General features: G+C 37.8%; 1 protein-coding gene across 1 annotated transcript in view; it reads right to left on the bottom strand.

Moving 5' to 3' along the window:
* Nucleotides 1-24,231, bottom strand: part of ADAM22 (ADAM metallopeptidase domain 22) — a 72,372-nt gene that overhangs the window by 32,606 nt on the left and 15,535 nt on the right. The window contains exons 3-13 of the mRNA XM_010146162.1: nucleotides 20,556-20,638; nucleotides 16,741-16,804; nucleotides 16,028-16,097; nucleotides 11,020-11,090; nucleotides 9,919-9,993; nucleotides 8,630-8,701; nucleotides 7,461-7,627; nucleotides 5,463-5,547; nucleotides 4,954-5,044; nucleotides 3,286-3,337; nucleotides 1,311-1,410 (exon numbers count right to left, since the gene is read on the bottom strand). Coding sequence (XP_010144464.1) covers nucleotides 1,311-1,410; nucleotides 3,286-3,337; nucleotides 4,954-5,044; nucleotides 5,463-5,547; nucleotides 7,461-7,627; nucleotides 8,630-8,701; nucleotides 9,919-9,993; nucleotides 11,020-11,090; nucleotides 16,028-16,097; nucleotides 16,741-16,804; nucleotides 20,556-20,638 — 930 coding nt within the window. The remainder of the gene's footprint in view (nucleotides 1-1,310; nucleotides 1,411-3,285; nucleotides 3,338-4,953; nucleotides 5,045-5,462; nucleotides 5,548-7,460; nucleotides 7,628-8,629; nucleotides 8,702-9,918; nucleotides 9,994-11,019; nucleotides 11,091-16,027; nucleotides 16,098-16,740; nucleotides 16,805-20,555; nucleotides 20,639-24,231) is intronic.

Below are 24,231 nucleotides of genomic sequence, written 5' to 3'. Positions count from 1 at the left end.
TGTAGAAGCACTTGCATTTTGGCTGGAGTTTTTTTAGCCTTGTTTTGTATTTTCCTCCTTTAAATATCTCAGTTAATCATTTCATACTCTTTGCTTCCTTCACGTGAATATATCTGGTTAGCAGGCCAAAACTGAGACAAGAGAAGCAAAGAAAAGGCAAATACTGTCTCAAGAGATATTCCCACTTCTCCTGATTTCCAAGACTCATACAGCAAGACCTCTGATTTCATACTTCAGAGGCTAATTTGGGATGGGTTGGGCATTTAAGTGGGTCCCAAAGTTTTTGTCGCTCTCCCGCCCCCAAGCCTTTAGGCACCCTGCTAAATGAGGCAAGGTACAGTGGCACTGAGGACCAGGGACCAGCAGAGATTGACCAGCCTTCCCTGTCTGGGGGGCTACCCAGCCCAAGGCAGGGCTGCCGAGAGCCACATGCTTTGGCCTAGAAGAAACTAACATAGGGCTGAGACAATCCGAGCACTTCTCACCTAACATGTTTCTCTCCCAGTACACATACTTCAAGGAATGACAGACCCTGGTCACAGGCACCATGTGGCCAGCACCTAGGGAATAAGAAGTGTGACCCAGCAGCCAAAGGTTCTCCTAGTGAGTGTCCCCTACTCCTCAGGGCTTTCTCTCCTGCTCTGCCTCTTTCAGCTTTAGAAAAACTAGTCCCAGTTTTCAAACTCTGTTCTGAGAGCCGCTGTAAAAACTTTGCCTCCTCTAACAGGGGAAATATCATAAATATCATAACCACTTGTTATGCCTGCTCATGCCTGCAAAGCTGCTGGGATGCGTGGTAGAGCATCCCCTGCAGATGCTCTAGGATCCATGTCTGTAAAAAAAAAAAAAAAAGATACAAATAAAATAAAAAAGAAGATGTAAAATAAAAGCAATCTTACTTCAGCTTGCAGAGGTCTGTACCAAAAGACATCTGTTCAATGCAAATTAGAATTCAAGCTGTGCAGAAGTTTACCAAGACACTTGAAACCTCAGCAAATAAATTCAGCAACATATTGTATTTACAATATTCAGAACAAATTGTGTGAGGGATGGTTCTAAATCAAAGCCTGTGGGAACTTTGTTTGGCATGAAACCACTTATTATAAACTTATTTAAATATAATTTCCAAACTACTATGAACTAAAATCAGCTACTTTCACTCATATGTCACCAGAAAATTTAGAATTTAGAGAGAACTGGTAATATCAAAATTACCTGTGATGTTTTTTCCAACATTATCATTTTGATTATTCTCGGGTTCATCTACATTAGAAAAAGAATAGAAATAATAATAATAAGGTAATGCTTACTTTGGTTGGTTTATTGAAAAGGCAGGCTCCACCTCCATTGTTTAGAAATTCATGATACTCTTCAATATCACACTTGGAGAACTTGCTTGGAAGATAATACCTGCACAGAAATGAGGTAGCAGCATTACTTTCTAGACTGTTTTTTACACTATGTTTTCTTTTCTCAAAATAGGCTAAAAAAATAAGATGTTACACTTCAGAAAAAGTTCAAAACCACACTGTTCACAATCAGAGTTATTATCTCCTTGTAACTCTAATTTGTAAATCATTTTAGTAAATGACAAAGAAGTTTCAACTATAACACAGAGCTCATGGAAGGTGAGAGGTCTAAAATATTTCACTAAGTTTATGTCAAATACCACAAATCTTATTACATCATATGTAGTACTCACAAACACGACCTGTTCCACTAACAGGCCTGATCTCAGAAACACTTTTATTTCTTCTCGTACATACTGCATGAGATAAAGATTGCTCATAGCTCATTTACCTCTCAGGTGAAACTACTCTTCTGGCCCACAGAATTTTTTTGTAATAGAGTTATGCCACTTTACAACATGCTTCTAACAAACTTCAGCTAACATTTCAGCTTCTGCCTCTCATGTGCCTCTCTGAATAAATTTCATTTGAGTACAGAGTGCTAACCAAAGGCACAGCGTACCACCTAAAAACAATACGATGCAGAGAATCTTTGCAAGGATCATTTCCACAGGGGAAAAATTTTTCCCCGAAGTAACTTAAGTGATCTTTATATTTAGGTCCTCTAGTCATGAAAGTACTTATGCTTCCAGCAGATCTTGGAGTCTCGAGGGCTTTCCTGTATTGGCTCATCACTGAATTAAAAAAAATATTAGCAAAAGTGCTATACAAAACAACGTGCACTGCCAGGAGTGATGGCTTGCAAAATATAATTGGCTTTTGCAGTTCCTGGTGTCTATGATCTTGATCTAGAGACTAGAGAGCATCTGGGATTCACCAACCTTTATCAATAAGCTATATAATACAAGGGTTTTTTGTGTACCTAATAATTTGGAAGGTTTGGATTTCAGATAAAGAGTTTAAAGATCATTGGATAAGAAATCACTTTTACAAGAATCAGGAATACTTCTCAGATTGGCTTTTTAACATACTAAAAATCAGAAAAATCCTATCTAGTATGTTTTTAGGTAGACAAGGTGAAAAAAGCACACATTCGCACTTTCAAAATGCTTTGAATAAAACATGCTTCTTTGTTCGAAATTATTCTGACCACAAAACTATTGTGAAAATTTGCAGGTCGGTTTGAAATTAATTTAAAAATCTGGAGCACTGTCTGTAACTAAAACTAGACTATAGTTTAATTCCTACACATGACAAAAGATGGGCCCATAATATGAAGAATTAAGGTCTGAATACACATTAGAAAGCATCAAATTTCACCTAGCAGAAAAGATTTGCTGATTAACTAGTCATTAGATAAGTGACATTACTTATGGGTATAAGCATACTTCACCTCCAATGGAAGCAGTTTTTCTAACTTTATCACACAAACTGGGGGATAAAAAATGATAGATAGAGATGAAAGAATCCAACAGAAACACTGAAAATGAGGCATACTAAATAAATAAAGTAATAGGATTTCAAGAATTAGAATGTGTCATTGTTTGTTTCCACAACTCAATAGCAACCTGGCAGAAGAACAGAAGATAAGCATGCTTCTGCTTCTTTGCAATGACGTGGCTCGGTTGCTGAGCCCTGTGCTTTGTCAGTTAAATCATCAGTCACCCAAAATCCTCACATATCCTCTCATTAAGTCACTTATTCTCACATTTCTTTCAAAGTATCTTTTTTACATATGTTGTAGAGCTAATACCTTACTTTCTGAAAAACAATTCACTGAAAATAGTCTGTTGAACCACAAAACACAGATGTTTTCACGCCTTTCTTTTATGTCATCATATGAAGGACGCAACTTTTCTCTAGTGAAATGCCTTACCCTGTGTCTCCCATTATGCATCCAGACCATATGTCCTCACACTTACACTCACCTGACAACAAGAACAACAAAAAAATTATGTCTCGTGAGTCCAAAATAATACATTTCTTATCACAAAAACCACACTGTAGTTAATTTAATGTCATATTTAAATAAAGTTGGAAAGAATAAAATGCTGGTTTATTACACACCTTAGTTTAAGTGTATCAGCGCATGCTGATGAACTTTCTTTCAAAAACTACACATGATTCTATGAAATCCTGAGCTTTGAATATATGTCCTGTGTTTCATGCCTTCTCCTAAAGAGAAGTTGAGGGAAACGGCAGTGTCAGCCTCCAGTACTTCCAAATCATAAGCCAACTCTCCTGCCGTCTCCTGTGTCATGGTATTTGATTCCCAGGTTTTCAGAATAATAAAAAAAAAATAATCATTTTAACCATTCTTCTAGTTTTTTTGTTCTCCTCTTTGACTATGCTACTGTGACTGGGGAAATCTTCGCTTGAAAAAAACCCCAAAAAATAATGCACACAAAAATGCATAAAATGGTCAGTAAAAAGAAACCAGGATAGCTGGTTTCCACCTGCCTCCCCCACGCGACTCCCTAGCAGGCCAAGGACAGCCCTCCCTTCTGCCCTGCCAGGCTGGGATTGCATTGGTCTAGTCTCAGCTCTCCGTTCTCAAACTGGTGTCCTTGTCTATTTCTGTACCTATGCTTCGCACCTGTACTTTCTGCAGTTTGCCTACTGTAATACATGAACACCAATTCATTGCTTCCATTTTAAAAGTACCATTAACCTGTAGCAGGTTAACAATATGCAGCTGAAATACTGACCATGTTGGTAGCATAGAGCATCTGACCTACATTTTAGATTATTTTTCAAAATAAATTATGTAAACTGCAAAAACCTTCACATGCAGATGATCTCTGCAATATATACTGCCTTTAAGATGTCGGAAAACAAAACTCACCTAAGCAGAGTTCTGTTACTCGGTATAGTAATTTTTTTTTTTAAGTAAGCCATGTAGTACACCTGAACCAATAACTAAGTACTCCAATTCATTATCTACATTATTTCAAAACTGTACTATTATTTTAATCATATTATTTATATAATATGGAAGCAAAGAGGGTGAGGTGCTTACTGGGGGTAACAGAGATCTGAATTAAAGCATTTCAGGTAAAGAGGGGCTACTAAGAAGTTAAATACCAAGATTACAGCAGAGAAATGGTAGACAAAGGGTCACAAATACAGGAGATTTGGGTAATCTGCAAGAGGAATTCAATCAAGGCAAACAGGGCAAAAGCTATGTGGTCAAACCATCCTGTGTAACAGAACTGAGGTTACTCCTAACGTGAGGTTACTCCTCCAGCCTCAGGTGGCTCCTCATCATCTCCAGGTCAAACAACATATGTTTGTACCTATGTACTATAAGATGGCAGCCATTCAGTCTGCAGGTGTAACATCAATCTTCCTGAAGAGAACAGAAGTGGCACACACTTTTATGACATATTTTTAATTAAATGGTGATCTGGTGCTGCCCGCAATTCTGGGTAGGGGGATATCACAGCAATTGTATAGAGGAAAATTAATGACGTGTCAGTCCCTTCTCCTATTATTACAAGAAAAATATTCCAACATTGTGAGACACGAGGGAAAAAAACCTTACCACTTATAAGTTTTCTTCTGTCTGAGAAAATGCCAATGTTTTGGGCCAAAGTTTGTGCCAGGGTAACTGCCATTAAGTCTGGCTTTCCAAACTGAAAGAAACAAGCAAGGTGGGAAGACTAATCAGTTACGTACAGGTATCTGATATAAGTTAAGCTTTTTTCATTTCAAGGCAATAAAAGGCAAAATCAGATGCACAGTATTATAGAGTTCTTACTTCAGAGCAGCTATATAAGGGACAAGTGAGGAAAACTAAACGCTGGCTTCTGGACAAGTAAGAGAAAGTCTGTTTCTCTCTTGCTATTGTGGCTGCAAGTGTGAATGACAGGATACTGCAGAATCTGCTGAAAAGTGTATTTGAATCCACATACGACTTTATTCACTCATCACTCTCCATTGAGACATGCCTTCTACAGAGCTGCACTAAAGCTCTGCATCAGCAAAGAAGCATCAAGATATTTTGAGGAACTTGTCTCACCACTTCTTGCTCACACCAGTATCCCCACCTACCTCATTCACACCTCCGCCTTTAAGCAAGGAGCAGATTCCACCAGTGTGGGCTATACCACTTCGACTGCTCTGAAATCGACTTCCCCTTTGACAAAAAGGAAAAGAAAAGAAAGTTTACCCTGCTCAATCCATGAGTTTTCCACCTACCCATCCCAGTATTTACCCTTCTGACTTCCAAAGGCGAAACTGACATTTGCGTATGTTGGTTGCCACTACTATGCTGAAAACTATTCAGAAACAAAATGGGAAAAATGGATAACCACTCACAAACCTCACAGGCCAAATTATCTCCAGAAAAGTTCATGATCTTCCCTCCTCCTCAGACTATCTAATATAAGAAAGTATAAAGAAGGGCACTGTTTTGCCAAACCACCTGAATCTCACCAGCCTTTCATTCACTGATGTACTACTGCAGCAAGCAACTTCCGCTGGCACATGCTACAGACAAGCACAGGAGAGGCCACCACGCTGCCAATGCATGGGGGACTAGTAAAAAGACACGTGCCTAGCTGGGCAATGCTGATGTGGTAAAACTCCAAAGGGAGATGAACTAGCAACTCCATGATGCAGAGGTAGATGAAAAAATTCCTGAACTGCAGCCCATCTCATTCCAGGGATGGATGCACTCTGAGCCTAAATCTAATCATCTCTTTGGTGCTGACCATCAGTCAGCATGAATGATTGCTAGTTACTGGAAACAAAATATACACTGCTGCTCTTTGGAGTATTAATCCATCTGAGCTGTGACAAATTGTTGGTTTGGTTTTTTTGTTTTCAATGGAAAATAGAAAACCATCAAAAAACAATAGAATGGGCTAACTGTGCTGGAGGTGGCTGTTTGTTTGTAACCACTGTACCATCACACCAGACAACCTCACCTCCCAAAGTAACCATGTCTGACTCACAGACACAATTTCAAAAAATGGTATTTCTATATAATCTCAAAAACCATTGGTGGAGGTGTTATGGATAGCACTGGAAGTAGCATTACAGAGGTATTCAGAGTCCCAGCCACAGGGCAAATAGGACCCTCTTTGTCCTAGCCAAAGCACAAACATTTACAAGTACAAGAGCTCCCACAAAGACTCTTCAGTATCACCAGAGAAGATACAAAAAGGGTGTGAGAAAACCTGATTTCCGTTCTACAGACAAAGAGAAATCAAAATCTGCAAACCGCACTTGCAGATCTTACTAGCTCTTTCATGACAGAAGTCAGTGGCAGCAATCAAGCACATGCAAAAATTCAGACAGGGTGGATACTGGGGAAGGGTATCCCAGCACCCTACAAGAATCATTTATTCATACAGGCTTCTCAACAGTCAGCAGAGAGGGAGAAGGACTCCAACAGAGCAATTCATCTGGCCTGTCTTGTGCGGATAAAAATCTCAGCCATGATCCTCTCCTCTATTTCTATAGATATATTTTATTACATCAATCTCATTTCCAAAACAGTTAAGATATTTAGAGTAAATAACATTCCTCCCAGCTTATTCTTTTTATAGCATCTTTCTGTCTGGAGAGCAAACTGTTTTGAGGATCTGAAGTAATCCTGCAGCATGCAGACCATTCAACAAAGTAAAGAAGGCCACAGTGCTTTTTAAGCAGGAAAACTCACTGGTTTCAAAACGAATGTTCTGCTTTTAAATAATATAGCAGAGCTGTCCGTGTCTTACTGCTGAAGAAGCCAACCTCCGCTTTGGAACCGTGCATCACCTTCCAAGTAGCTGTGCTTGCCGAGTAGGTAATTGCACAGAATAACCAAGGATTACAGCACAAGCAGTTCACGCTTAGCACATTAAAACTGAGAGTCAAACCCCTAGTCGCACTGGCAGACAGCTTGTGCATTAACTTCCTCCCACCTCCCCGTCAGAAACTTTATTTTCTGAATTATTGTGGATTACACACACAACAGAAAGGAGATGCATCAGCCACTTGTGATAAGCAACCCCCAAGGAAAGTAAAAACCCCAGTAAGAAAACATCACACGAGGTTACGTACGAAAAAAGGTGAACTGCGTCACTTTTCTCTCTGATAAAATCCCTCCTATATTTCATAAACTCACGTAGGGTCACCAAGGGGTTTTCAGATATGGTGAACTTGTTATCAGTAGCCCAGGTTTCCATGGCAACCAATACTATCCTGGTGTTAAGTTGCTCTTTATATATCTAGTACATTAACAGAATGAACAAATACATTATGTCAAATCGAGTAAAGGTGACTTTTACCCCTTTTTTGTAATAGCTTGCATTTTTACATAACCAAATATTTAGCTTGTTCTAGCACACCTTAGGTTCTCCCAGGTGATTTTATCTCCCTTAAAAACTAATAAACAAACATGAAAACAAAGTAAAACCTAAATTTTAGGCCTAATTCTTCAATCAGCCTCTCAGCCTGCAAAAAGATCCCTTGCAGGCCTAACACAGAGAGAGATGCATAGAAGAGAGATAGGAGTTTTGAAAAAATACTACAGAACCATTCCAAATATTTCAAAGATTTGGAATTAACGGGTCTTTTACAATATCCAGCTCACATAAGTGACACATGAGGGCTCTCTTAAACCAAATAGTGATCTATAAAAGCACAGTTTTCACTGTTATACACCTCTACAGGAGTATTTAGCCTCATGCTGGCTGAACCTTGAAAAAATGGCTATCCTTTCAAGGCTGAGGGTTAATACTCCACACCAAATACTGTCAAGAGTGGGAACAGCATTTTTATTTTTCTAGTAATAACTTCCTGGAGTGAGGCGCAAAAGTTAGCAGCTCATCCGATTTAGCATCACAAACATAACCCACATAATCCACCTGAATGTCTCTGTTCTAAATTATTTAGTCAAATGTACCTTTTCTGGAGAAATTGTAACATATTCTAATTTCAGATTGTCCTTTGGTTTTCAGTTGTCACCACAGGGATGCTGTGTTAAAAATTGTTGTATCTAAGGTGTTCTTTGAAACTCAAGTGATTGATCCAGCAGGATACTTAAATGTTTGAAGCCACCAAAAATCTCTGTGTTTTATGTTAGACAAAAGTCTTTCAGGTGTCTGATAAAAAATTGTAACCTTTACATATATAATTAGGTATTCCATGAACAGACAACTGCATCTATCAGCAGAGAATCATATGACTCATCTCACACATAAAAAAACATGTAGTTGAGTGATACTTACTAAATCTGCCATGTTCACAACCGATTTAGCATAACTGTTCGTATGACCGACAGACAAGCGGTGCTTTTTACACTGTGAAACAAACACAGACAAGCTACATATACACAATTCAGAAGAATAAGCTTCATTTCCAGAAACGCATGAGGTAAAAAGCAACTACATCAAGAGTAAAACCCCTGTGCAAGATACAGTCTCCTTTGCTGAATGTAATGCTAATAAGTGATAGTAAAAAATTGCTCAGAAATGCACATTACTGATGTACTTTACAACAGCAATTGAGAGGATCTATTAATTAGGGAATTCTGCATGCAGCATTATCCATTTTAATCTAAGAATTTATTGCTATGCTCACCAAACTGAGCTGATGGAGGAGCACACTATCAAAGGATAGTGGCACATTCTTTGAACACTCCAGTGTCTGTTTTTGCTAATTTGGGTATTGCTTAAGAGAAGCTTCATGCACGTTACAGAAAGGGTAGATAAAATGTATTGATAAATTTTGATTTTAAAGCCATAAAGGACAGCAAAATCGACTAATGTCACCAGTCTCAGGGGCACCACCAGTCTCTGAATTTTATCCAGTTACTTCAGGACTGAAATCTATTGTCTGTGTTTGACACTACCACATCTTCCAGAAATACACTGTCTGGATTTGAAAACTGCAAAGTGAGGGAGAATTCACTGTTTCCTGATATTCCTTAATCCATTAATTATTAATCATCTTCACTGACAAAAATCTGTGCCTTTTCCCACTTGAATGAGCCTGGGTTTTCTTCAATACACTAATCTTTATTATGTCTCTTTACAGTAAAGAGCCTATTTATGTTCTCCCAAAGAAAGTATACAAGCTTAACAAAATAATTTTCAAAATATTGATGTGCATTTTTCAAAAAAATGTAGTCACTATTAATCTCCCCATTGTCAAGAGCTGCTGCACAATTGCAATAACTGCATTATTGATTGCTGAGTGGCTCTAAGCAAAGTGCTCAAGAAAGCCAGAAAGAAAATCACCAGCTTAAGTCACACTGACATTACTTCCCTTATGACACAAAGCTTTAATATTTGACCCTTCTTTCCGATACTCAGGCCTGGTTGCATTTTTGATGAAATTACCTTGCCAAAACTCAGAAGCAACTTCATCAACAGTTAATGAGACCATAATCTCTTCTCTTTAGTACATACTGAATTTATTCTGGCCGTGTATTTTCTTTATTGTTTTCCTTTATGAACCAATTATGACAATTTGATGTTAATAATAATTGCAAGACATTGAAATGTGTCAGTCTTACCATCAGATGATCATTTACAATCATTAACTCAATGTATTTTGTTTCCTCTTCAACTTTACGTGGAATCTGACGAACCTATGGAGAGAGTACAACTGTAAGAGAGTCTAAGCAGAGACAGTGTAACTGGTAACTAGAAACAGCATCAGAAACCAAACTTCTCATTCCTTCTGCATTCTTTATGAAAAAACTCTGCACAAATCCTCTTATTTATTTGCACGCTGATCAATTCACACAGTGAACACAATACTCACCTCTGTGTTACGCTTACTTTGCATTCAGCAGCATCTATAACTGTGATTCTTCATGGTATCCTTCTTTTCTGGGCTTTTCCAGGAGAGTTATTGTATCATTATGATTTAAATATGGAGAATAATGGCTAGTTTATAGAAAGGTAGCAAACCACCTGATAAAAAGTCAGATCCTCAAGAATGACTTCTGGAATTTCTCCAATGTCTTTCTCACTTCTCTTTGGCCTCTGAGAGGCTTGCATTAGTTAAAGATGTTAAGGTCCTCTTCTCCTTTCAGTACTGTCAGTATTTCATTTTTGTCTGCACTGTTCAGGCCCCTGACCCAGCTCTGTTTTGACCTGTACCATCATTTGAGCTACATCCCTAAAATGCAAAAGAATTGCTGCTATCTTTCCAGGGTACAGACACACATCTGCATTTAGTAGCTCCCCCACTTTAATAAACAGGCAATGAATTCTCAGTTTAGAATATTCATTTTAAATCAAAGTCAAGAGAAATAAAGTAGCTACTTGTCACCATTAGCAACATTAAAAAAAAAAATCTGTAAATGTTTCATTAATTGGGAGTTTCAGATAAAAATCTGTACTCAAAACAGGAGAAAATTTTTTAGCTACTCTCATTTGCAATGTAGCAGTGTTTTAACAATCCTATAACTCTTTGGGTAGGCAATGTCAAAGAGAACCCAGCCACGTTTCGTCAATGTTAGGATCCTCTTTTTGTAATAGCTATACTGCTATAGAAACTTCATGCCAAACTAGCAGCAGCAGGAGGATTCCATCTGGACAAATTAAGTTATCAGACACAAACTAAATTTGATCACATATTACTTATAAACAACCATATGGGCACATACCTGCCTTTTACTTCTTTTGTGTCTTGGCTTTACAACAAACTTCTGCGATGTAGTATTCATTTGCCAGAACTCTAAGCAGAAAAATAGGCAAATAAATGGAGTATTTACAAGAATATTGCCCAACAATTAGTGACCCTGATGCATGACAGTAGTATGGCATTCTTAGGTGCATCAGATGCCGTAACAACTCATTTTTGAAGTTTCCAGCTAGAAAAGAGGCAACGCTACAGATGCTTCCCAGTATCAGGGTTCTTATTAAAAACTCTACTGTTGATAATCTGGGTCTACTGAAACAGATGATCTGTGGGAGTCACACTTCAGAAGGCACAGCAGATATTCTATGCCAAAACTTCACCAACGCTGGGCATGCAATATTATTAGCACAGTGCTTCCACAGTGATTCACATTTTTGGAATTCAGCAGACATTCACAGAACTCTCACTATAGCTACCTAAATTAATAAGAAGAGCATGGAAGGTAGAATTAATGCTTTAAGACGATTATATTCACAAAGTAAAACACATTATAGTTGGGAGAAATTTTATGAGATTTTGCCTATGCTCACTATCAACACAATATTCCTCCTTGCTAATCCCACTGTGTCCTTAATTTCTTAAACCTCTAATCGTAAGTACCAAGTAGTTTATTCTTTTGCCAAATCCCTTTTACCAAATCTATTATTCACCAATAGTGTCAAAGGGACACACTGCAAACTAAGCAAAAGACAATACTTGCTCTCACCCTTCTAAACGTCCAAGTACTTTTCCATCTTTAATTTTATATTCATAGTCTCTGCCTCGCTTTTCCCTATACAACATAAATCTCTTTCCTTATCTTGTATAAACACATTTACTATTCACATAACACCAAGATCTTTTTTTGAGACACGTAAATTAAATATTTGCAGTTGCTTCTTGTAGTATGTCTTTTTCCCTTGACCACTTTCCCTTCTTTGTGGTTTCTGCAGTTTTGGACATCTTTTCAGTCTCCAGGAACTGAAAACTGCTTTCTGAATTCTAGAGTTATTTTACCAGTTTTGCAGAAAAGTTGATGTTACTATAGCAGCTGTGTACACTAAGGGACTTCCAGTCACATATCTTTGTACACAGTTTTGGTTCTGTTACAAAATGCTGAAGAGTTCAGTTTCTCTGGTGAGTCCAGAAAGTTTCTCACAGCTCCACCTCCAACCTGCGGTACATTAACTGTGCAATTTCTGGATGAGGTTCAAATAGGATAAAAACCAATACTGATAGGAATTTGACAGGGCTGCCATACCAGTACAACCTAGACACAGGAAGCTGAATTGCCCATCTGACAAATGAATACCAGGTGTAAGTGCTAATCTTAACCAGGAGTGGCTAGTTACTGATAAGGCAAACCAGGAAAGCAAAACTGGTATTGTCTTGGCTAAATTTTATGGAGGGGCCTAGACAATCATAGACCCTTTGCCTAAAAATGTTTTCATGGTTACACCAGCCCACTTGAGGATTTTCTTCACAAAAAATGACCTAAAATAAATTAAATCACATCCAAGGGTCCCCATTTATTGGTTAAAAACCTGCAGTTTCTAGGGCACGCAAAGATGAGAAACTAAATCTTGAACATTATTTGCAAATTTGGGTTTTAATAAGCTTTACATATGTTGCTTAATTTAGTGTCTGTTCTAATATCACATAACTGGTTCTCAACTTGTTATTTTAGGTTTTATATCACGGTTAGTGAGCCTGGTAAAAATACAACTTTTCAATCATAAAATAATAATTTACAATATGCCTATAGGGTCTTAGACAACTTTACCAGCAAATGTGATCATTTTTCCTGCCCACTGCAGGCAGTCATCTCTAGAGGAGAATGATGCAGCCGTAAACATCAACACACATTAACTCCGCACTATAATCACAAGCTGGATAAATTCACACAGTTTGCATTTCTAGACAGCAACCCTCAGGCAAAAGAACATGACCAGCAAAATGACCAGCGATGTAGGTAGCTGGGAAAGCCTAGCAGAAATTTGTTGGGAAATATTACCTTAAAAAAAGTGTAATGAGGATTCATAGAATCATTTAGGCAAAAGACCTTTAAGATCATCAAGTCCAACCATAAACCTAGCTCTGCCAAGTCCCACTAAACCATGTCCCCAAGTGCCAAATCTACACGCCTTTCAAGGGACCTCAAAAGAAAAGGACATGCGTTATGCATTATTTGAAAAACACCAACTTCAATAACTTAGTGTTGTCTAAGATTATGCCAGGGCATTTTATGTTTCAATACAGATGTGAGAAAAAAAATAGTCTACTAAATTATGAAGTCAAATGCTCTAAGCATGCCAAGTCATCCATCCAAAATTTCATTATTTAAAGTCCTCATTACCTACCCAGACGACTGCAAAGAACAGTATAATTAATTCTCTTCTGCAATAGGTTTTTTTTTTTTTTTTAATATCTGAGGAGCAAAGGAATGTAAAACATCCAGTCCTTTCCTAGAGCAGTACTGAGTGGAAATCTCAGCTTACACACAGACTCTTAAACATGAACAGAAAATCTTGACATCAAGGAAGATATCCTTAGGCTTGGTAAATCAATAAATTATGAGAGTAAAAAGGAATGTAAGAAATACTGATGACATAACCTAGCACAGTGCTTACTACTAATAATAATAAATCTACTTCAGTAATTAAAAAAAAATCAGTCACAGCAATACTATAATAATAAGCAATAAATTGCAAATATTATTTAAAGAAAAAGAAAAATTCAAGACAACATTCAGCACTCTCCAGACTGGCAGGGAAGAGGCACTGCCAAGCAGAGGCACTTGGGGCAGCATGTGCAAGGAGTGAAGGAGAATGTGGGGCAGAGTGCAGCAAGTTGGGGGATGAATTATAAAGCTCCTGTGGTCACAGGGAAAAAAGTAGGGAAACAGAATGTGGTGTGGACTGCTCTCATCCTCTGAAGCTGTGGCTATGCATGGAGAATGACCTAAAGACAGATAAACTGATAAGTACAGACAAAACGGTGCTACGCCTAATGAGGAAATAATCTATTACATGTACTGAAACTTCCACTACAAACCTCAGAAACATCTTTCCAAACAGTTTTACAAAAAACAAAGTATGGGCATGTGGAAGAGCAAACTGTGAGTTCAAGTTTATTTCCCCATATATGAGATCCTAAACATAAAGCGATGGAATATTAGCACCTTATACCTCTTATCCATATTACAAATATTTATATAATTAAGACCACTAGCACTCCACAACTAAATTTCCTTTTCAACCTTTTCTACAGTCTTGTAATTCTAACTCAATCTAATGTCAACATCTTCCATTTTGTCATATGCTGGACTTCGTACAGCAAAGGCAGTAACTATTTACTTGCTATCTCAGTAAAATCAAAACTGTACAAGCATATTTTGATTGGGGGGGGCTATTTTGACAGTTTTTTTTGAAAATTGAGAAGCATTGGTGGAAGTGAAACTGGTGGATTATACCTGCAATGAATTCCTTCTCACAATTTTAAAAGCAGAAAATAATTTTATGCTGAAATCTTGAAAACATAAGACTTCACTATTAAGAAATCTTATAAGCTGGTATATATTAATTAAGTACCAGCTCTACCAGTTTTCTACTTTAACAGCCTGAGACAGAAGATTTATTTTAAACTCAGCAGTGGCTGCACTATTTCCAACCTTGCAAATAACATATGAGCAACAAAGTTTCATAAAAGATGCACTTTATTATTTGGCCTTATGTTCAATAAATTGTTCTTATTACCATCTCCACAAGCACAGGGAGTAACCATGGCACTTGTCCAAGGTGCATGCACATAGGAAGCTTCATGATACAGATGTCAGCGTCTTGCACTCCATTAGCCTTTTGTGCTGCTCCTTCATCCCAACGCCTCCTGCACCTCGCCTGGGCAATCATCAGCAGAGAACATGAGGCACCAAGCTTTTTAAACTTCAGAATTGAAATCACGGTGACCCAATTGTAGCAATTTCCCTTTTTTCCCTTCTCATTAGCTCTCTTAAATGATTCTGCTTTGCTTAAGAACTAGCAAACTTGCACACACTCTGCTCCAGGGAAGGATCCATCTATGTGCAGTATCCAGGATAAGATCCCAGATCCAACTGCTGCCATAGGACAAATAGTTTGTAACAAGATGACTGGACATCTGTCAGTCTCCTGAAGAAATTAGTCTAGAGGTGGTTTCTACCAAAATGAGTGTCTGTGAAGGACAGTTTTATTTATCTAGGATATAAATGCAGAAAATGCATCTGTAAAACTGGCAAATTCTTGACAGAATGAGGGATATGCCATAAATACTGCAATCTTAGCTTCAATTAACAAGCCAACTTCTCACACAAAACTTCATTTTTTAAAAACTCTCTTCTCCCTCCACACACAATATAAGCTGTTTGTGGAGATTCATCACTAAAAGCACTTGAAACCACTTCTGCCTCTAAATTCATTTGTACCGAAATGTGTGACCCACACTACAGCCAGGGTCTCTGAAAGATGCTGGACGGACTGGAAATAAGAGAATCACTGAACAGCAAAAATTATTGGCAAGTTCTTGCCTCTCAGGCTTATGCTCACACCATGGTACTCATTCTGTATCTCAAAATAAGAAAAATACATGAAGAGTTATCAACCACTGGCAATGCTGGGTTTATTTTCATCATCTTTAGGATACTTCAATCCTTTCCTTTCTACACATACTAGCATATAATGCAGTCCACAGGACTTGTTGAGAGAAACATACATAACAACATGAAGGTCTAGGAGAGGTTTGATTCACTGGATTCAGGGTTTTTTCAGTGCTTCAGGTTCTTTTCCAGTGCTTTCAGTGTTTCAAATTCTTTTTTTCAGTGCTTTTTTATTTAATCAGGAAAAAGAGGAGAGATACAGATAAACAATATACTATCATAAGATTATCTATCAAATACAATTAACAAAATCTGGCCTTAGACTAAAACAAGTCAGTAAGTTGTGAATATTAAAAAATCATACCAGATGGCAAGTCATCCGAAGGAAACTCAAACAACTTGGATTTGTAAACAGAGTGGAAATGGAAGTCATCCTGAAATGGTAAATAATTGTGTGTATTAAATCTTGATAAAGTAATCCATCTCATGAGCATTAAGTAGACAGTTCCAAACGCCCTTGCTATCCAACACCTATGCTAGGGAACATGCAAGTTGCAAGGCTTCATTACTCTACACTCTTACTAGCTGTGATGTGATCACTAATGCCAAAGTTAATCATCTTTTATTTGAAATATCTGAGCACATCAAACAGAGTGGTTGAGCATGCTTAGAGCTAGGCTTAAAGAGAGCTATCCAAGCAACATCATTAAGAATCACAGGAGCTGCTGAACTGGAGTTGAGGCCAAACCCTGAGGAGAGAGATGTAACGAATCCAGAGCAGGAAGCACCAGAGAATGGGACAAGGCACTCACAGGCTTCTCCTGCTGGCTCCAAGGGACACTCATCACCCTCTACTGCTGCACTGCTCTCCATCCATGTATTACAGAGTACATACATATATCACTGCCTAACTTTTGGAGGTCTACTTTTGTCTGTGATGATGGGGACTCAGATATGAGGTAAATGAATTGGCAACAAGGGATGATCCTTTGGTCCCAGAGTCTTATGCCTACCCTGTACCCATGAATGTTTGCATTCAACAAACAACACAGCAAGACTACTCTAAGTTCTACTTACATCTGAAGTGTAGTTTTCATCTGGCTCAATAAGGTAAGTATGATTTCCATCATAGAACATCCCACTGTCAAGAAAATGTAAATACTTATTTAATAAACAAATACTAGTGCAACATGAAAGGAAGTTTAAGAAGTTAATCTATCTTAAAATTTTCAATATTAGGAAAGGAAGCAATTAACAATGGTTTCAGGAACAGAACATAATTCTGAGTCAATCTTTTGTTTCATTTTTTTCAGAAAGAAAAATATTCCCTCCTGTGGTGATAAATACTATCATTCCTTTCCCAAAGCTTCTCTACAACTCATATAAACACCACAAAAATTGGCTTATTTAGCCAACTGAATATCCAGTTCAGAGCCCCCACTTTCACACAAGAGAGATCTACCTGCAACAGGTAAACAAGGGACCTGTCTTTAGGAACACACCTATTAGGCACATGGGCACAACTTTCCTCCAAATAAAAATATTATTTTAATGAATTGATCCTTAGGCTTTAATTAACTCTTTCGTCAGTAATTTCATATAGTACCAAGTACAAAGGGCACAATGGGCTCTTTTGGGCACAGAGGGCTGTTTTGGGCATTTCAACAACTGAAGAAGAAAAGACTATCTGTCAAAATTATTATTGAGTTAGTTTATATTTCTAGGAAACATTAATGGCTATATGCATTCTCATATCAACATGGACATTATATGATGTTCATGATATGGAGACAGGAAACCCCATCACACAGGCTTACAGTGGTGGTGTGGTGAAGAGATACAGAGGACCAAGCTTTCTGCCATATCCATGGTTCTGGCAAAGTACTCATGGTCTCTTTCTTATTGGAATAAAATCCTCACAACTACAGAAATTCAAAGTTCGATCATGATAAGGACACAGAAAATCTGTCCCTTTGCTTGCCAACACACAATCACCAATTTTCCAAATTAAATTCCAACACACAGTTCAATTCTAAATGAAGAATAAACTGAACTGTTAAGGCTCTCTAAATGGATTAACACAATCTGTGACAGTAACACCAGATGCTTTTGCATTGCCACTCGAACGTACACCAAAGGTGAGGTTCATTTCTGCAAGGAAGGTTTCTATTAAGGGTTACCTTAAGCTTGCTTAAGTAAAGAGTGTACTTAAGTTCAGTCTTTAACATAGTGCAGGATGCTCAGGAGTGGTTGAATTCTGATAACCAAATCAGCATTGGGGTTTTTTAATAATTTTGCCTTTATTGCAGTGACATACACGCATGGTTGGAATTAGGCTGTATCAGCATGTCCCTTTCAAAGTGCCACTACTAAGGGCTTTTAAGCTTGGCCATAAATATGAGCAGTAAGTTCAAACTTGGCATGTAGGACACAACAGCAGCATGAAAGCAAGGTTATTTATTTATTTATTTAGATTACTCTTTAGAAAACTTTTAGGTATCAAAAAACTCCACCAGAATTATAAACAACAAAACCAGATAATTTTCTTTTTTCTTATGCAGCCTTTTTTTTTTATTTTTATCAGCAAAATCGATTTTGTTTCTGTACAGGACTAGATGCAGTCAGTAAAATACTATCACTCGTTTCCTGACTATATTAAGAAATATAAGCATACATTAAGCTTGTAAATCATTACAGCTAATGATGAGATACTTCTCTTATTATTATTCACTTCTGGGGTTAACCACGTAGCATTCATAGATATAGCTTAAGTCACTGACTGTATATCATACATCAAGTGTGATCATGAATGCAAATTAGAAGTGTTTCACCCTTTAAATTACTTCTACCTATTCTTTAGAAATAATATTCTTTCTACATATTCTTTAGAAAAACAGCAGCTTTTGTATTCACCACCAGTGGGCAGTGTCTGTACAACTAGCCTTGAAATGGGACTGCAAGTCGTGCCTGACTATAGCTTATTTATAACCCAGCAACCAGTGTGTTTTGCATTCCAAGTTTTTTGTCTTAACTCATAGGAAACTGTGGTTACTGGATATCCCACAGAAAACAAAACAAAACAAAAAAATCCAAATTAAAAGGCATACTCAGAGTTAAAGGTGCAGAGATGCATTTCTCTTTTTAATGACTTTGATAATGAAAAGAAATTCACAATTTTAAGTATTCTGTCAGCCAGTCATCTGATTAATTTAACAAATAAAAGGAAGACCACAACGTAGACATTACCAACAGAAGAAATTGTAATTTATGGTTAAAAAAACACAACATTTTCTCACATGTATGAAAAACTCTGCTGTTACTGGCCAAGATGTAAGGGTACTAGTAAGTAAGAGATTAGCATGAACTTTGGGTATATGAAGCTTCTGTTAAAGGCACTTCTTCAATCTTATGCATTTCCTAAAATTCCTGAAAGCAAAACTCCTGCAGACCTTATTAGAAGATAATTTCCTTATTAACTTCCCTTATTCGAGCAAGACACTCCAAACTGTGGTTGGGGCTAAGGAGCTCTGACTGCCAGTGTCAGTTTCTAGCAATTACTTAGCACTTAAAATCGACTGTGGAGGAGCTAGCTGTGATGATGGAAATGCAGTGTCAGAGAATGTGAGTTTAACGTAGCTAAGAAAAACACTACTTTCTCACACCGGATGCCAGAATTACCAACCTGCTATAGCAAGTTTCATATTGCATGTGTGAGAAGGATAACTCTGCTGAAATTTTATTGTATCAGAAAAAGGAAAAAAATAAAAAATGACACCTCAAGGGAGAGATTAATTACACAGGGGAAAAAAAATGCATCTTTCATCACATAACTGTGTTAGAAGGAACCAATTTGAACACTGGGCAATTTAAGAATACAGAGCATCAAGAGGGTCAGTCTTAAGAACAAACCCACAAAAGGAGGGCAGGAAAGGACATACACAGGCTCTCCTTCCTTTCTGCTTTTTTTCCTAAGAGTTAGCAAAGGCCAAGACCTAATGGATCACTGCTAATGGAAGCCATGCAGTGGTTCAGGATGCATTAGGATGCTACTATTTTTAGGTTTACTGTCCATCCTGAAACTGGGCTCAGGTTTCTTGAGCTGTTCAACCTTGATAATAAAAGAGAAAAACACAGCTGTAAATCAGACAAGTGCAAGGATGACAAGTCTTCTGCGTGCATCCTCCCCCTTCCTAACAAAGAACACGCAAATACAAAAGAAAGACACTACTTAAATTGGCTGAAACCAGAACTACAGCATAGTTGGAGATAGACAACAAACTGAAGAATATTTCCCTGAGTTAAGCTTAGGTAATCTCCACACAGGGTCACTTGCTGCATTGGCTTTTTAAGCTGATCTCTGTATTGAAAGCACTGAGATCCCATAATGCCCAGATTTAACAGACACTAAGGTTACTTGGTTGCTCTGAAAACCAAACACCTTTCAATGGTGTCAAAAGTAGGCAGGTCCAAAAGCTGTACAGTCAACACACAGCACCACGTAACCTTCAGATGACAGGTGATTAATCATATTACCACTAAAACGATCATTTAAAAAAAAAATCTATTGCACAATTTTAAATCCTTCAAGATTTAACTGTATCAAAGGTATTATCCCATGCACACAGCTTAAGGCCAGTAATTCTGTGAAGAAAACGGGTAGGACGTGAGAAACTCTACACTGACACCTCCCTTGTAAAGAGAGTAGAAAAGAAAGATACATCATTGTAGCAACAAAAAACCCCACAATTTCCAAATTATTCATGTCAGTACTGGCAGTCTTTTTTATTCTTGTAGAATAGAAAAATAAATAGCACTTATTTTACTATAAACAGCTTTATTTTGCTTAAAACAGTAATAACCAAAGGCCAGTAAAAACAAAACAGCAGACTTACTGTAATCCATGGCATGTTGACAAGGCAACAAATGATACAGGATTTCCTCGAATTTCTCCCTGATAATAGCAATGTTCTCCTCCCTGAAATTGGAAATTGAGATTGAAAATCCACAGGACATCACACAGTATCACTCCATCCTGTCAAACACTGCTTTTTCACAAACACCTTGCCAACCCACTGACATGGCACCAAGAACTGACTACAGTGCACAAGTTCATCCCATCTCTTTTTAGCCATGGTTTGATATATAGACAAACATCATCATTATCATTTTGAATCTACGCTGAATGGAGATATCTGTGAAATCTGTGGCAACCTGAAAGAGATTTCAGAGACAAATAACTCCAGAAGTGTTTGTCTTTCTTCATTGACTAGGAAAAAGAGTTGGAAATAGGGGGCTTAAGACTCACACCTGGTGTGTACATGGCTACATTGGATAAGATGAACTCTGCTCTGAGGATAATGCAATTCTCTACTTCTGAGGAGAGAAGTATGCGTATCAAATAATAATAACAACACTTGATTTAAAAAGAGAACAAATCAGAAGTGCCCACTAGCGCTCCAAAATTAACAGAAACTCTAAGCGTAACCTAGCAGTAAAGGAATACAATGAAAATTAATATTTGCCTCTTCTCTTCTGCAAATAAAATATTCATGTTTCAAATCAAATCCAGCAGACCTTACTCAGAAAACACCCTCTTTAATTTCATAGGAATCACACCAATATTGAACTAAATCCTACTGTACACGCACTGAATGTATTCAGTATCGCACAGTGTCAGTAATTATATGCAAAATCAGAAAAATAATTCCCGTTAATTTCTTACTGCCACTCTGTCCTGCAGAGAAACTTACCTACTGGTGCTTTACCAAATTCAGCTGTGTCATATTGCTGAGCTACTGGTTAAAGGACTATGAAGATTTTTTTGTGACTACTTTTTTCTTTTTTTTAAACAGCAACACAAGAAAATAATCTACCTAGCCTAATGTATCCAGCCATGTGAATATTTACAACCATTTACAGCAAGGAGGGAAAGGCATTACAATAACTGCTTTTTCAGAAGCTGGTAGTCATTTGCATGATGCATAGCACAGTCATTTTAGATATCTGATGTTAAATGTTCTTGGATTTTATTTTTCAAATATGAGGGGAAAAATCGGGATCAAGCAAAAGACAAGAAAACACAGGAAGTATGTTGGTAGTTCTGTGTTTTTATCAGGAAATCCTATTCTGTTCTCCACAAGGCACGCAAACGATTTTTGAAAGCAACTACAAAGTATGGGTGTCTCTGTTTTGAGGTGCTCTCCTTAAGGGAGTATAAGACTCTGTTTGTCAGAGTGTGGCTGCTCTCAGAGAAAGATACCTGATCTCAACCCGGTCACTGGAAATCATTAGTTCCTCCTCGAGATCCTCTCTGGAGCATTCACACATGCCATGCAGCTGGACCCCAAAGCACTCAGTGCAGCATATTTGGGGGCAGCTTGTAGCTGCTGTGACCAGCAACAGCAGCATTACAGAGAAATGCAAACCCAATCCGACCAAGGATGAATCTGACACTATTTGGTAGGCTTGTTGTGTCATCTGTAGGAGAATCTTCCATCAAAAGTGTTACACTTCTTTTTCCCCCAATTTCTTTCAGTCTCGTTATTTCCTCCCTTCTACATACCACCTCTTCCTTCCACTTACTGCAGTGTCAACAGACACCTCCCCTCAGCACTTCATCCACCTCAGCATCCTTTTCTCTGTGTATCTGTTACAGATACAGAACACATCCAACTTCACAGTAACCATTATACTACTTATCATGGGTACCTCTCTAGTAAGACATCTGCAAGAAATTGCTGCTAGTGCCATACAGATGATGTTCAACAGGCTGTGTTGATATTTATCTATCTGATTCACGTCCCTAAGAAGCTCTGGGACTGACCCTCCACACCAGGCTACAGCGAGGTGCCTGGCAGAAGACATATGACCCATCACTCTTACACCAGCATGTCTCAGGACCATCAAGCATTTGGGACTCAGATGGAGTCTGTAAAAGTGAAAAGGAGATGGTTTGAGTTTATGCTTTGCACTCACATACATTTTAGCCAGCAACATCCTAAGTTATATGGGATTTTAGACAGACTACATCTTACTTTTTCTCCTGAAAAGTTTAGCTCATTTTATCTATATTATTATTCTTTTTTTACACCTACCTACTTCCTATATATCCCTTCATTTGAGATTTCTTTCTTTCAGTCTGCAGGATATTCCGCACTAAGGATTTGGTACTGCTTAAGGCTTTCAGGTCTTTCCAGAATATGTGAGTCAAAAGTAAACAGACTAGCAAGCTAGCAACAAACCACACAAACTATAGAGCTGAGCTAAAACCTTATGAGTGTTAACATACTCTCTAAACAGACCCTTGCAGTATTCCTGTAAAAGATATAACTGGAGTAAGCACATGAATATGGGAATATTATTGAAAAGACGATCAGTGGGGAGTTTTAGCTGTGGAAGAAATTTGGAGTAATTAGACAAATTAGTTTGTTCTCAGAAAATGTGGTTAATATGTACCAGAAGTAGAATCTCAGGCTCCATTAGTTTGCAAAACCATGTCTTTGTAACCAGAAGGAACACTTTTTCATACTAAGAATCCAAGTCTGTGGCTCAAAAGCGTGTTTGATCTTCTTAATGAGAATCAAATAAATGGCCCATGATAGTACCTCCAAATTAATTTATTCCATAAATAAATCCATGAACAAATTTTTATGAATACATATCTAGAAAAGAAACATAAGAAAAACAGATCCAAATTCTTGCCACACAAACACAACTTTTTGGCTTTTTCAAAGACAAACATTTTATACTATTTAATCAAATCAATTAACTTACTGATCTACTGAAATTCATGGTAATGCTGGCAGAGACAGAAATACCTTCTGTATCAGGGACCAAGTCTTACTGCTATGAAACATGTATTTTTATATGCTAGCATCTGAAGGATATTTTTTACCCGTGTACTTATGTTCCTATCAATGTAATGTAAGTCCCCTCAAACCAATTAATAAAATGAAAATAGCTTTCTTCACGTACTTGATGCACTTGTGGCATGTTGGGTGTTTCTGAAGAGAATTCTTCACTGTAAGAAGTCCTGCTGTCAAGATACTCCTAAATGAAGTTCTGAGAATCGTTATGTTCTCAGCAAGCAACTAAGAGGTGATGCAGTGAAACCAGATGGCACTAGCACTGGATAGGCTCAGGGAAGAGTGACTCCTTAGCACTAACAGTGTCTCAAGCAGATAAAACATGCCATTAACCTGTGGCATGGGCTGGGAAGGGTGCTGTTAAGGGTCGAGGGACCGAGGTAAAACAACTCCTCGAATTCCCTTAATGGACCCCCTTTTTGTCTCGTTGGAGACAGAAGGGGTTTAAAGGGAAAGGAAGAAATTCACACCTCGGTCTGCGTTCGGAAAAGCTGAAACAAACTTTTAATAAACAATAAATTCACGCATAACTATACTCTACATATATATATATATATCTGCATATAGTTACAAACCAAAAGGGAAAGGAAAAAAAGAAAAAGAAAAGTAGTGAATGTTTACACAAACTGTTCTTTTTTCAAGGCCAGTTCACAGGCAGCTGGTTCTGGGCAGGCAGCCCAGTGACGAGACAAGAGGGCGACAA

This window comes from Buceros rhinoceros, unplaced genomic scaffold (genome assembly GCF_000710305.1).
Source record: "Buceros rhinoceros silvestris isolate BGI_N320 unplaced genomic scaffold, ASM71030v1 scaffold11072, whole genome shotgun sequence".
NCBI lineage: Eukaryota > Metazoa > Chordata > Aves > Bucerotiformes > Bucerotidae > Buceros > Buceros rhinoceros.
This window is presented reverse-complemented; position numbering and strand designations above follow the sequence as displayed.